The following is a 15,437-nucleotide window of genomic DNA, read 5'->3' as shown; positions in this document are numbered from 1 at the left end:
GCCATTATACACCCTTTTCTTAAATGTTTTAAGTGCTATGGTGATAAATACAAAATACTTCTTTTCATTTTCTCCATAAGTTATGCTTTTTCAGTTCTAATTTCTTCCTTGTTCTCACATAAAACACACCACACTCTTACCTTCTTCTTGGACAGAATCAACATTTGATCTGATTATGTTGGTTTTATATTTGCTTTCTGTATATGTTGTCAGCTGATTATGGGATTTTACTGAGTAAACTTCTCTACTGTATTAGCTTAAAGTACTCAGCTTGGTGTGGTTAATGTGCCACCACTTCAGCTGAGTTATGTGATCAGTGCTGTCATTTGGGACTTTTCCAGACTTCTGGAGCTACTTTTATCTACAAAAAACAAAACAAAAACAAACAAACAAAAAACCCCATCAGTTTGCAGTCCTTGTTATTTCTGCCAACATCCTCTCTTTTCTTCTTGTTCCTAGAGGGCTCACCAGGTAATCTAACCCTCATAACCAACCGTCTTGGTGACAGAAAAAGGATTTATTTTTTACATTTATACGTTTTTGGAGTTAAAGGATTTTGTGGATTCTGTTGCAATCCACATTTCTCACCTTCAGCCAGGAACAGTAGGAATTAAATATAGTTGGGCATAACTCTTGTTATTTTAAGGCCCATTAAGTTTTGCATGAGTCAAATCTGTAAGGAATAACGGGACGTTCTGCACATGGCACAAGCCTCCTGCCTCTGTGTTACCTAAGATCAGAATGCTTGGTAGTGTTGTCACACGTTATAAATGAGCGTGTTGTCATCCTGTGCTGCAAACTCATGCTGTGTCCATCACTGGAGAGGCACGGCTTCCTGCTACTTTAGTTAAGGATAACTATGTGAGGTAAACTCATAAACCTTAGCATGCTAAGTGATGATGACAGTCTTTCCTTACCGTTGCCTGAGCCTTTTTTGAGGTTGGCTTTCTCCTGTTGTGAACATTATTGTGATTTCTCCCTCTTAGTGTCATGGCCCACTTTGCTTTCTTCTTTTGGCTCACAGAATACCAGCGTTCCTTAGCAGAATGCATAACTGAAGTCGCTTTCCAGTGGTTGGACAGCAGGAAATAATGCCTGTGACAGTTTCTGGTAATTGCTAATTTCTGATCCAGCCATAGCACTGTGATGAAGACACAAACTGAAGTTTTAGTGGTCCTGTAGTCTTCCTAGAAAGATGACAGATTGTCCTTCTTCAAAAGTTCCCTCATGGAAATTGAAGGTAGAACTAAAAGCAACTCTGTCTCATGAATAATCACGTAGAAATAAAGCATTTTATATGAAGCAGCATACTTCCCCATAGCTCTTAGTCAGGAGACCTACTTGAAGACAAAATGGTTATCTGCCTCATAACCTATGCTACTCTCCAGCTCTACTGTGATGGGTTATGTTCAAGTAAACCAGTAGCTTGGTTGTAATATTGAAAGTAGCCTCGTGCTGCTTTATTCTCTCTTATTTTTGTTTTAGTTTTGCAGTATTTTACAAACAAAAGCTGCTCACTGAACTAACCGATCCTTCCGGTGCCTCCTGCTCTAGGAGGTAGGGCCTGCTGCTGGCCCACTGGAGGGGGTGTTACGTTTTTCTAAACAGTCAGACCTAAAGAGCTCTTGTGAAATCATTGGCATAATGCTGTGTTTCCATAGCAGTCACTGGCAGGAGGTACTGTTGTGAATGTTAACATCTCTGTGGCACAAAGCCCCACGTACCGCCGTCTGCTGCCTGTGGCGTTAGTGGAATGACATACAGTGGAAGCATGTCACAATGTTTGTAGGATCTCTAACTATAGCCATGTAGCTAGGTGTCTGTAATTCAATGGAAAACTGCAACAAACAGAAGCACTTCTTTGCTTCATAACTGTACAGTTGTACAGAAATGAGCTGAATAAGAGCAGACGGGGTTTACACTTGTTCTGCCCATGCACTCTTGCCTAAACAAAGGCAGGATTGTACATGGGCTGCCCTTGGAGCTGGCTGAGATTCTTCCTAGGGAGAATTTAAAAGAGATTATGCTTAATACTCCCAGAAGAGTTCTGGTGAGCAGCCTGCCACTTATGGGCTGTCTTGTCTTTTGTGGAGATATATTAAACTATATAGAAATATACAGTATAACTGTATCTATTTGTTTCTGATTGACTTTTTTTTTTTTAATCATTCTGCTTTCCTAGTGTTGAAATACTGTTTGTAAGTTACTGCCTCTGCTTTTTGCCCAAAGCTTGAGATGGCATTGCTGAGAGCTGTCACTCATCACTATCCATGCCTCTATTTCTCCCCTTTCCCCATCTATCTTTTCTGATGATACAGCAAAATGGGCAAAACATTTAATTGCTTTTAATTGCTGATGGTGCTTAAATATGGACAGGATCGCTTCACCTTGATTTAATCATATTAAATTAAGAAAATTTTGTGCAAGTTGTGCAAGCCAGTAGTGGTTATCTTGTGGAGACAGTGTGAGGCTCTGGAAGGTAAGCATGTCACTTTTTAATCTTCCAATCTATGCAGTGTTTGGTGGGTTGGAAGAGGTGAACCTAAGAGTTACAGCATTCAGACTGATGTTCAGTTTCAGGTTTATTTGTAAGCACGCAGAACATATGAGCTTGCATAGAGAGTTTTGTCCCCAGGACAAGTTATGTCATATCAGCCCATCTTTGTCCTGCGACGTTATTATGTGGATGGAAGTGGAAGACATATCTTTCACTTTGTCATTAGTCAAGCTTTTTGCATTATCTCAGATGAGATCCTTATAAGTCAGGGAAATAAAAGTACTATCGTGTGTCAGCAGTGCTGGTTAAAAGGACACACAAGAGATACCAGGGATTTGCTGACAAAAAAAGCACCATTTATCAAGTGAGTTCTGCATAAGGTCTCACTTGGATCAGGCACTGTAGCAATAGAAGACACTCTTAAGAAACAAGGATTCATTAGCTGAAACCTCAGAGAAATACTTGTTTAGAACAGGTTAGACTTCTGGCACAAACAGTTTGAGGGTGGTTGATCCACACTTGAGGCAAAAAAAGAGACCAGGTAAGTTTCCCACTGTTTTCTTAATCAGTAGACATTTTGTAAAGATAGGTGAGTCAGCTTCCATCCAGTTATAGGTTGACAGAGAAGAGATTGTTAAATAAATAAAACTCTTAAGTAAACAGTGTTACCATCTGACAAAACTACCATTTCAGAGTTGGCTGGTAAGTGTTTTAATGAGGTAGGTGAAGCATCAATTGCCTTAAAATATGCTTCTGGGATACTGATGAATATTGCGTATACCTTGAATTTGCATGCATCTCATGTCTTTTAGGCTCCATAGGTTGAGTAACAATGATGTTGGGTAACAGACTGCACCTCAGGTTCTCCTGTAACCATATTTTAATGAAGTCAACGTTCTATAGGTAGGAAATACTACTGAATGTTCACTGTTTAACCTAGTTTGGAGATTCTTTGGAATGGAAACTATTTACCTCTTAGGTGATATTGTTGATTAGACAAACTTCTGTTGATGGCCACCTCATTTTTCTTTTGCTACCCCAATGAGATAGAGGTATTTGCTCCAGTGGTTTTGCAGCAGCAGGTACATGACATTAACCAGGGGCCAGTCCATTAAAGTGTTATTAACTTATTGATACTTACCTTGGGTCTTCACTTCTGAGTGAATAATCAGCTGACCTTTCCACTTTGGGGAAGATGTTTTCAAAAGATCTTTATATTTTCATTCCAAATGATTTGATGAGCATTTGCACCAGGCATTTCATGTAAGAGAAGTACCCAACCCTCAGAATCATAAGAAAAAACAGAACACAACTTTGCAAACAAATATATGTTTAATTGCATTTTATAGATGTCTTACAGCTGTTAAATATATTATTCTACTGTATAATTTATCGTTCTTCCAGTTCCTTTAGCAGTTCATCAAAATGAGTAATGTACCATTTGGCTTTCTCCTTTACTTGCTTTCTGATTACATTTCCTCCAAATCCAATGAAGCAGTCCTTCAAAACACAAAGAATGGGCACATACATTATTGCAGTCCTGCTTAAGGTATGAAGCATTTCAGCAATTAAATTTGTTTATAAGATTGTATTTTAAAATTAGTGTTCTTCCCCACCTCTTCCCCTATTCATTTCTATATTTAAGAACAGGACCTTCATTAACAGCTAATTTCATGCCACTTTGATTATTAGAGTTTTGTTCCAGCAGCAACAGTAACTTCCAGGTTGTCCAGATCTGAGATTTGTGCTGAAAATCTGATGTGGCTGTGATGCAACATAGAGCCTTGCTATTCAAGAATGAGTTAACACTGAACATGCATGCAGCACCTCACAGTTATCCCTATTCTGTTTATCTTAACTCTGTTTACCTCATTTCATAGATACCAAAAGTAAACATTAACCATGATTTCAATCATTAACCACGAACAGTCATCTTTCTAGATTTTAGAAAACCAACTGCAGTGAAAATAATGTTTAAAATTTCCACTGCTGCTTTTTTTGCATTCAGGTAGAAAATATTAAGCAATTAATAAGCTCCTTTGATCACACACATACTTAATGGTAAGGGACCTGCTGCCATCAGTCACATCAGCAGTGGCTCTCGGAGTTTGTTCCTGTGCACAGGGATATCTGTCCCTAACACTGGCCAACCAGGGGCACTGGGGTATTTTTTTGTAGAGAAGGGTGCCTGAGATGTGACACCATTAGGATCTCTCGTCTCTGAAATGACCACTTATAAAAGCTGTTTTTCTAGTTACTTATTCCATCCCTGAGAGATAGGGCTATCTTCAAAGGTATCATCACTTTGCAGTGAGGTGAACCCTGTTGCTAGGCTGGTATCAAGTAAATTGTGCATCAGATCTGTGTCAGATCTTCATACTTAGCACCATTTATTAGCGTTCAGAAGTGGAATCTTGACAGTGATTGAACCTCTGTACAGGGCCCTGTGTGGAGGCAAACACTGGCAGTGTAGGTGGGAAAGGCAGACATGCCATCAGCTTGATTTGCAACAAGTTGCTAGGCTTTATGCAGTTCTCTTGGACAAAGCCAGCACCCTGGCTTAGGGAGTGGAACATTTACTGAGTTTTCAGATGAGAGAAACCAGACAACGCAGCTTTTCTAGAGGAAAGTGCCTACACAGATCCCTGAAGTGCTGCAGCTCTTCCTTGAAGTCCTATGAGGAATTTAAGCTGCAGTTTTTAAATACTTACAGCTGGAGGACAGGCTTCCATGTCTGTAGCTCCATCTCCAATCATAACTACTTTCTTAAAGTGGAACTGTTCTTTCAGATGAGTGATAACCTTTCCTTTTCCCCCTGATTCAGCTGTTGGTTGTGTTTCATCAAATCCTGCATATTCTCCTAGAACAGTAGAAGAACGAGTGAGACACATAGCATACTTTCATGTCAGTGCAGAAAGATAAATGCCTGTGGTGTTTTCTTCAGAATGCAGCTAATTACATGCAGTCCTGTAAGCTTCACAATCAGCATTCCGAAGAAGTAATCAGAAGGTAAGCATAAAAATCAGTATTTTACTTAAGTCTTCAGTGGGCTATGAGCAGAAATGCTAGGACAAAAGTAGAAGCCCTGTATGGTAGTGTGTCAAATCCATTCCCAGTCACTCTAATCCAGTCTTTCTGGTCTAAACATTTGAAAAGCCACATCCAGTATGAAGGATAAACAGTGTACAAAACACTAAGTAAGAACCAACCACATTAACCACAGTTCTACTTGATTACACTAGCTTAAAGTCCAAAGCAGCTGCACTGAAGTTAAGTTCGTTGGTCACCATACATACCTCAAACTCACTGAAAGTGAAGTTTGCTTCGGAAAGCAGGTAAGTGTAATAAGCTCTTTAAACTTGAAAGAGTGAATGAAATTCTGCTGTCAGCAACTGTAATGCTTTTTAACTTTGGCACAAGTTGCAGTTTAAAAGTACTGCTCTATTTCATGTATCTGAAAAGTGACTTAAACTCGTGTTTTTGGGGGAAGTCTTGTGATTTTCCTACTTGGAAACAGACTTAGTCTTGGAGCTGGCTGGATTGGTAACAAGGCAATTTAGTCTGGACAATATCTGTAGCACAATATCTGACAGTTTGAACACACAAAAAAATGGCACTAATTAGTAGAGAAAATAGCTGTTAGGGGAACCTCACCATTAAAGTAAAACTTCAGCCTGTTTGCAAAAACATTTGCTGTAGGAATGTTCAGCTGTAGGGCCACGTGCTCCACGATGCTCTGAAACCCCCCGGAGACCAGGAAGACCTGAACCCCTCGTTGATGAAGCCTGTTCACCAGCTCCCTGGAAGAAAGAAAGTCACCAAGTGTGAGAGCCAGGCAGCAGCTGGTATGTAAGGTGTGTAAAGGGATACGAAGAAAGCCAAAATGCATCTTTTCTAAACAAGGCTATCCATATGTTTTGTTAATCCACTTTACTTAGGGTGTATGCTGCTTTCCAGCTCCATCCTAATCTGCTCCTAGAAGTTTTTCCGTCTTTTCTTTGCAAGTTTGTGCTGGAAAAGAGCTGAGCAAAACCATCTTGTCTAGAGGCAAACAGGTATTTAGTTGCTCAGAAACGAGCACTGCCTAGAGATGTTTCCTTTACACTTTCATATTGTTCATGTTTATTCCCCTGAACAAATGAGACCAGATCCAGCACGCATTGTTTTCTGAAGCTCATTATAAAACTAGCAAGAAAAAAAAAATCTTTGGTACTGAAAAAGAGCAGAGAATGTAGAGAACATAAAACCGCTGCACAAAAATGCCCACAGAAGTGGGCTAAGAAGTATGCAGAGTGCAAACATTGTCTAACTCAGAACTGCTTGCCCAAATACTCTCTGTAATAGAAGGCACCAGAATTACAGAATGAAGTTTTCAGACATGATTCATGTCAGTGGGACTTAAGGGCAGGCAATTAAAAGTTTTACAAAAGCTGGCTGTAGAGGCAGGAAGATCAGCATACAGTGATGTAAGCAGTAGAAGTGATAGTAGTAGGAGAAATGCTAAATACTGGAAAGCAAAGTGGAGGCTTAAAAGAGGCTACCCAGAGAGGGAGGAAGAAAGGGAAGGAGTGAAAAGGAAAATCATGTGATTCTAAACACAGAAACAATGTTCCCTTTGTGGTTGCATCTAGCTATGCCTTCTACAGAAAAAGCTGAGCATGTGCTTCATTTTAAGGAGAAAATACAAGCACAGTGTTGTCTTAAACCTACTGTATGTGCCAAAAAGAATTTAGATTTACAGCTATGGCCAGAATTCATAGTAAAGGAAACATTTCAGTTGTTTGAAACAATCTGAATAGCAAGAAAAACCTTTCCAGATAAATTAAGGTTTATTCTAAACCCAAAGGTGAATATAAGTATGTATTATATATATATATGATGATATTTAAGTATGTATTTGCCCTTCATGATTTTTTTTTAATCATTAAAGCCTCACTAATGTCACGGAATTTTGTTGATATATTCTATGCATTTTTAGAATACTGATCCATTAGGCTATTCCAGTTTTTTCTTACCGTATTCCTGGTGTTAGCTGAGGTGGATTGTCAGATATTAACTTTTGCACTTGTTCATAGGAGGGCCGTATGAGTCCTAGTCGTGCTGTTAAAGCTGCTTTGAATGTCACAGTGCCACCCATAGCTCTGCGGGTCCTGAATTGAGATCCAAACACAGCAGATCAGTGACACTTAACGAGTTGAGGCTTCTCCCAGGGACTTATTTAACAGCACTGTCAAGGAATAAGCTAAGAGCTCATTAGTTCTAGTTACGCCATGCTGCCTATGTTGTAGAGGACAAGATTGGTACACTGAAAAGGTTGGTAGTAATCACTGGTGGAAGAGCTGCACAGATCAGGCTCTTGTAAGACCCAGTGGCACAAAGGAAAACTGGTTCTTTCTGTGAGTGCAATGTGAACCATTGGAAACACTGTTCCTAAACTGCAGGCTGTCTGATGTCTCTGAAATTAACAGGACTTTTGCTGCAAGTTTCAGTGGAAACATCAGCCACAAAGAGGTGAAAGGAGTTGTCCCCTCTCCTCCTGCTCATAGTAAGGTTCTAACACCTCATGCTGGTGTGTCAAAGAAATGTACTTCAGAAAATTTTAGTATAATCTTGTTGAGTGGCTTCAGAATTTAAAAGAAATAGAGTTATTTCATTATGCTCAACCTCATCCAAGCTTACTTTTTACCACTGCTCATGTGAAGTAAACAGCAAATATACGTACATCTCTGCAACAGCATCTCCAACTCCGCAGAACTTGGCAAGCTCATCGATGCCTTCTTCCCTGATGACTGTACTGTCCACATCAAAGCACACTGCGTCAGCGTTGCGGAAGATTTCTTTCATCTCCAGAAGGGACGCCATCCTTTTAGGAACCTTCTTACTGTAAGAAGATAAGATGCATTCTTTCTGTGAGTCGCAGTACAGGACTCCGTCTTGAGCCATTGGAGCGACTGATCTGGTGGTGGCGAGAAGGGTCGAGCACAGCCTCCTAGCCAGCTTTTATCAAAGTGTGAGCAGTGGTGGAAGTCTGGCTCGGCTGCTGATTTGCTCTCTGCTGTTGCTGCCTACTGATGTTCAATTTACGTTATAGGTGGGCTGTGGAGCTGTGGACAGCTGCTGATTTGCTCTCAGCAGGTTCAGCCCATTGATGTTCATTACGGGTTCAAGGCTGTAATACTTGGCATTTGCTCAACCATCAGATTGCCAACTACTGTACATGACTCAAAATTCTCTCTTCTTGCCTCAGCTACTCAAATAGATCTTGATTTCTCATCAGATCCCCCAAGTGCTGTATCACATTAGTTGCCCCTTAAGCACATCAGTGAGTGCTAGTCCCTAAATCATGAAGATTTCAATCCTTTTCTATTTATATAATGTGGTGATACCTCAAGGGGTTCAGTGAAGTTCCCAAACCCCAAACCACAACTTTTTCCATAACAAAACCTGACAAAGATTTATTTTCTACCTTTTTACATCTGTTCACTTGAAGGTGTGGAGCACTTCTGCAGATGAGAAGCTCAAGGTGTTATTCAGAATATTTTTAGTCAACCCTCCAATCTTGTGCTTTATGCTTTCATAAGGGATCATGTGTGGACCTGACTATTTACCAATCTGTACATTTAGACACAACTTTCGATCTATCCCATGTCCGCATTTTTGCTGAAGTTCAGTTTGATTCTCTCTTTGCATCTCCCAGACTCATGTATAATTGACCTGGGTGGCAGATGCTTTCTTTTTTCTGGGTTAGAGGAGAAATAGCTTTAACAGCATATCATATTGATTCATTCTTGCTCAAACTAATTTATTTTCCTCCTATATATTGTGTAAGTTTTCGTGATGAGAGCTCTTACACCCACAAATTTCCACAACATTTTTTTCCCATTTGTCCAACAATCTTTGCACACAAAGAATATCCAGTGAAAATGGGGGACCGGTTGCTACGTATCTTGCTGTGGAAGAGCCTGGGAGCTGAACATGCTGAAGTTGCTCACCACCAGGAGTCATCTAGGGACCACCAATGGTAAGCATCGGTGCTGTTTCCTGAAGTGACTTCTGTGTGCCTACTGAGAGGTCACAGCTCAATAGCTAACGGTCAAAGCAGCAAATAGAAGCCTTTGCTTTTATTCCCACTAGGCCTGGTTGTAGATGATGGTCTTTTTCCTGCCATAAGGCAGAAGTGGTTGTCCAGGTGCTTTGGGGCGTTCAGATTAAAAGCTGCTGTTCAATCTGCACTATTATTGCTGGGCTAACTCCTAAAGGTTTCATTTTTATTAAGTTCTTAGGTGCACAAATCAACATTGGAACACACTGCTTAACCAAGGACCAATGCATTAACTACTGTTTAGAAATCTGGGATCAAATCGAGCTAACTGCTGTCTCAACCCCTCATTGAAAGGTAAAATAAAAGTCTGCATAATTAAGCAACCGAATCTTAGGAGAGAAACCTGTTGTGTAGAACTAAGAACCACATTTGTAAGTTAATCTCAGTTTACCAGGTAGATACCAGTGTTAAATATGGAAAAGAAAGAAAGAAAAGACAGCAAGGCATGTGACAGATGAAAGGCAAAGCCATGAAACAGCACTGCTTAAAAGGGTCTCCTGGCTATGCTTGAGTTTTGTGGTCTGAACATGGCTCTAATCACCAAAATGGGTTTGTGGCTTTTGCACAAGACTGCCAAGGTGATGCTGTTTCTTCCTTAACGTTGCTTTGTCTTGCAGGTGTGGGTGAGATTTGGAGAGCAGATATCACTCAGCCCATAGTTGGACAGGTCTCTGTTCTTGGTGCATTGGAGCTGTTCCCTGCACAGACATATTGTAAGACTGACCTAGCCTTAACAGCTTCACTCACTATAGAATTATTTGCTGCATTTATAGCACTGTACATATAAAAAAAAAAACTATTACGGGCCATCAGCATGACATAAGAGAAAGCAATCTCTTTAGTGACACGTGTTCCCTTGGACAGAGACTGGTTCTGAGCTAAGACCTGGCAGCAGGTGGACACGTGAAACGTGAATTCCAAGTTTACTTTGCATTAGCCTTGGCTTGACATTGACTCCACAGCACAGTTCTGTGCTTTCAGTGGAAGATTTTGATTTCCTGAGCAGGAGGGCTTTGACTTCAGGGCAGGGCTTGGCAGCCATTTGCATCTACTTGTGCGCTAACATTTTTTAAATAGCATGTCATTAGTGTTTTGTGTTTTTTTTTTCCAGCTTACTGGAAATTATAAAGAATTTAGCCATGGGTTTGGTGCCAATTTTCAGGATTTGCTCTACTGGACAAACTTGTTGCATCACTGTTGTGTGACATTTGCGTCATGTTGTTCCAACACTGATTCCTTATTATGCAAAGCAGTCACATTGCCTCATGCTAACCTGAGGCTGCACTGCAACATTACCATAGTATGATGCAATATGGCTGCGTGGTGACAGCACTGTTATGTGATTCCTTGGTGAGAACTTGAAATGTATTTTTGGAAACGTCTTCACAATTTTAATCTGATAAAAATGTTATAGTTAGACACACTGGGAGGAGGAAGGAGGAGACATTAACTTTTCCTTCTCCCTGCTACCCCATTTCTCATACTTAATTCTCCTTTAAATATTCCTTACAATGATGAAAACGCTGCTTGAGCCTCATTTCGATGGATACATGCACAAAACTGTGGCTGGAATTAACTCTGTCTTCTTTTTGTTCTACACAATGATTCTTCCTGAAGAGTTACAGGCTATGGTTTATAATGCCTAAAAATGTCAAATTGTAATGGAAGAATTGTGTTTTTGAAATGCAGAACAGAGCAATAGTTCCTGATCTGCCTTGGTGTATGACTTGCCAGAATCCTTCTATGTTCAACTGAAGGTAGGCATTGAGTCCTAGAAAACGCAGGCTCATTTGTAGGAAATGTATCATCACACAAGTTGGAGACCTTGTGATCAACTATAAAATGGTGAAATTTGTATTGGATCAACAGTACTGGAGAACATTTGGGGAAGTTTCAGCTGTTGCAGGGAGTCTTGCTCGTGAGAAAAACAAATATTAGGAGTTAAAGGTTGTTAGCTTGGAGTGAAGTAAAGTGCTTCTGCTGTGGTCGGCAAAGCTCGAGGGCTGACCATCACCTCCAGAGGTTAGCAAACGCCACTCCAAACACTAACATACCCAATTCAGTGACTTGTGAATTTTTTTTTCCAAAGCCTAAATGTAAATGAGAGCATAAGGCAAGGCTAGTTATGATTGAGCAACAGGCCACAGGAGTAAGGGAAGTACAGGTAGAAGAGGGTCTGCTCCTTTCTTTGTTTTCAGAATTTTCACCAGGTCATCCTGCCATGGCACTGAGCAGGAAACTGCCTAGAATTCAGCACCAGGTAACTTTGCAAGGGAAATAAGGACAGACAAAGTAGCTCGTGTGGCCAGGGAAGTGGTCATGGCTTGGCCCCAAGCCTTTAGGTGTTCAAGTGTTTGGACACCTAGCTAAATGGTTTAACTCATGTTGCCCTGTGTGAAGTCAGGAGTTGGGCTCAATCATCCAATGAAGTTGCAACAGGGAAAATTCATGTTGGCTATCAGGAAGAGGTTCTTCACTGAGAGGGTGGTCAGGCACTGCAACAAGCTTCCAGGGCAGTGGTCACAGCACTGAGCCACTGGAGCTCAAAAAGAGTCTGATTTTTGGGTGTTCCTATATGGAGCCAGGAGCAGGACTCGATGGTCCTTGTGGGTCTCCAACTCAAGATATTCTGTGATTCTTATCTACAGGTAGGTGTCATCTGGAAATGTGGGGAAACAGAATTGAAGTTCTGCAAAACTTCTCCATGGGCAAATCTCTAAAGGATTTAGTAAAGGAATAACAGTTTTTAATTCCAGAGTGTTATGGGCCTCTGTGGATGGGAGAGATTCAGTTACTCTGAAACACGGACCATCTGATTGCTTAGATGCATCAATGCTTTTATGAGATGGTAAGAAGAAAGAAATTCCCACAACTGATAATTATGAGTTCTGCCTCTGTATGAAAAAAGGTGGGTAGAAAATCTCTGCAGGCTCAGCCACTGTACTTCAAATAGGAAATCTATTTCTATTCTATTATTTCCATGCTGGAAAAGTATCCATGCAGCAAACATTTCAACAGGTTTGATAATGAAATATAGTGGGGAAAAGATGAAGGAAGAAAATTGGAAAGAGACAAAGCAATGGACAAAGAAAAAGCTGGAGAAGGTGTAAGAAAAGTGACAAAGGGAAAGAGGTAGGATGAAAGTTGAGAAGCAAATGGACAAAAAGGAAATCAAAAGGGAAAATGGCATTTCCATGAGATCTATGTGCCTGCAGACTGCATTAGAACACTTGGAAAAAAACTGGCATTTCCACAAGAAATAGGATCTCTTTCGTAACAGAGAGGGTGGAGTCACAGAAGCAGGCCTAATAATTATGTAAGAACACATGCTAAAGGAAAACAACTGTAATCTTTTCTGTTTGCTGACGGGTCAAAGAAGGGCATGTGCCACACTGTGAAAAGCTGGAACATCTGCAGTATCTGCTAGCTGTAATGGAAAAGGAACCTGCAGTGACACCCAGAACTCTGTGTGTTCTGTGGCAGCTGCATTTTGATGAGAATTTGATGAGATCTTAACATATCCAGTGCGTCTCCACCTGTGAGCTTTCAGAGTTGCTGTCAACTGGCACTTTGTATTATATTCACACCTACTGCTATGGGAAAGAAGGAACATTAAGTAGATCTTGATGAAATACTACTTAAAATATCTTTTTAAACGGATCATTCAGGAATATCCTCAGTGTGCAAGCAATGTTTGTGATTCTGATTCACTTTCACATTTAACTGTGAGCATGAGCACTTCAGCTACGGGTGCACAAGACGACCAATTTTGTTCTCACTTTGCCCAGAGTTGTTTTCCTGGCACCAGTGAAGTCAGTCTCACTGGTTTGGATGAGAACAAAGTCACTGTGAGATACGTTCTCAAGCCCAGTAGTGTTTCATTGAACATGCACTGAAATTAACAGAAACGCAACCACATAAAACTGTTCCCATTGCAGTGATAGGAAACTGCTGCTTAGAGGATGGGAGTCAGAGAAGTTTGTTCTTGAATCTTTTCTTAGGACCTTTCCCACCCCAGGTATGATTCTGCTCATGAGAATATCCACAGCAGAGCTTACATGGTAGCAGTTTAAACAAAGCTGTTAGTCCCTCATTGTTGCTAGTCCTATGTCTGTAAAATGGGATTAGAATGGAAATACATCTTTGTTATGTTAAGGTTTAATTCTCAATATTCGCAGTGTGTTCTGAAAGCTTAAGAAGAGAGATTATAAATCAAAACACATTAGCTATACTTAAGCAAATTGTTGCTATGTATTCCTGCAAGTACTTTAAAAGTTCAACCCATCCAAAACTGGGAGTTTCTGTGGTTTTTGATATGAAAATAGAAACATTCAGTCCTTAAACTCACCCAGGCTGCTTCTAACTTCCAGGTTTTATGTTCAGATTTTAAAGGTAGTATCAGCAACCTTTGTGCAAGTCAAGAGATGGATTGTTAGCAGCTGCACGCTGATATCTGTACAGCAATGCCAGCAACAAATTTATTGAAGCACATTTTAAAAGGTTGCTGAAAAGGGCTGGAGGAACCTGGTGGATGTTGATAGACATCTCCCAGCTCTCCAATCTCCTCTTGCCTCTCCTGCCAAAATGATGATGCTTCCCCCCTGCATGATTGCATCATTCATTCATGCTGCTGCTATAAAGCAGGCACCACACTGCTGCATCTTGCTGAGCAGCACACAGCCCCAGCCTAAGAGATACAGTTCATTGCCTGTGCGAGAAAAATATGTTAAGTGCTATGGAACTGAATACACCAAATGCCAACCCCTTCCAAACTGAGAGAAAAAAAATGTGCCCAATGACTTACAGTATGGTACTGGCCGTGGCTGCTGCTGCTGCTGCTGCTGCAAACCTCTTGGCTGCACAAGAAAAGAACGGATCAGCTGAGACCTTCAGTCACATAAATGCAACGGCACGGGCTGATCTGGAAGAAAGCCGCATTTTGTAAATCACTCTTTATAATCTGCTGAGTAAGCCGGCCTGGATGTTTTTTTTAAATGGTTGCACACATGTAACCAGAGAAGTCCAGCTGTTCGCTGACAGGCGTAGGGAAGAGGTGTAACCTTGCCTGCGTCGGGGGAGGAGCCGCTCGGGCCCAGCGCGGGGCGCTCCCAGCATGGGTGGGCATGGCTTGGCAGGGAGCAGCCAGGGCGACTGATGGGGAGCTGAAGTGCTGCCAGGCTGGGCACGACGCGAGGCAGGTGTGAGCAAACACACGTACCTCCAGGACGAGGGATGAGAGGCGAGGAGGGGCTCTGCCAGGCGGCGGTCAGGAGTTTCTCTTGGTGTGCAATCAGAGGCGTGGGATACGGCTTGCTTTCGCTGCAGATGAAAGATGCATTAAATGGCAATATTGCATTTAAGCTTCTAATCGACAGCAAATCAGAGTATGCATTATTACACAAAGAAATCTGAAATCAAAATTCATCGTGAGTTTTGAAGGCAAATTCATATCTGCTTCGTAAGAAGGCTCAGTTTTGTTTACCCAGATAAAATGTTGTCAAAGGCAATAGAAAAACTGCACAGCCTGTCTGCTCAGGCATCATGCAGAAGGGCTTTCTGCAAACATGGCTGTGGGCACCAGTTAGCAAACAGGACGCTGCCAAGCCACAAGTATGAAGCCAGTCACTTGTTTCAAGGTCAAGAAAGCCAGAGTGCTGATTTAGCTGCTTTTATTTGTTTGTGATAGGAGTCTTATGACTGCTACCCATCTGGAAAGATTGTTCTGCACCGCTGGATACACCGGTCACTTTCTATGCATGATCTCTTTTGCAATTCTGGCATTATTTTCCTCAATCTTATGAGCGTGAACTGAATCAATACCCCCTTTCTGTGCTTCTC

At 41.2% G+C, this 15,437-nt stretch overlaps 1 protein-coding gene and 1 long non-coding RNA gene across 2 annotated transcripts; both read right to left on the bottom strand.

Moving 5' to 3' along the window:
• Nucleotides 1-3,810: 3,810 nt before the first annotated feature.
• On the bottom strand, nucleotides 3,811-8,490 carry PSPH (phosphoserine phosphatase). Its single transcript, XM_048966492.1, has 5 exons — nucleotides 8,220-8,490; nucleotides 7,513-7,647; nucleotides 6,152-6,297; nucleotides 5,209-5,357; nucleotides 3,811-3,997 (listed from the first exon to the last, which is right to left on the bottom strand). Exons 1-5 carry the CDS (start codon nucleotides 8,438-8,440, stop codon nucleotides 3,887-3,889), a joined length of 762 nt encoding a protein of 253 aa, XP_048822449.1. The 5' UTR covers nucleotides 8,441-8,490; the 3' UTR covers nucleotides 3,811-3,886.
• A 2,199-nt stretch (nucleotides 8,491-10,689) lies between these two features.
• LOC125702786 (uncharacterized) lies at nucleotides 10,690-15,124 on the bottom strand. Its single transcript, XR_007380703.1, has 2 exons — nucleotides 14,818-15,124; nucleotides 10,690-14,520 (listed from the first exon to the last, which is right to left on the bottom strand). It is a non-coding gene; the product is annotated as an uncharacterized LOC125702786 (long non-coding RNA).
• Nucleotides 15,125-15,437: the final 313 nt, after the last annotated feature.

This window comes from Lagopus muta, chromosome 20, assembly GCF_023343835.1.
Source record: "Lagopus muta isolate bLagMut1 chromosome 20, bLagMut1 primary, whole genome shotgun sequence".
Lineage (NCBI taxonomy): Eukaryota > Metazoa > Chordata > Aves > Galliformes > Phasianidae > Lagopus > Lagopus muta.
The sequence above is the reverse complement of the archived record's forward strand: the minus strand, read 5'-3'. Positions and strand labels throughout refer to the sequence as shown.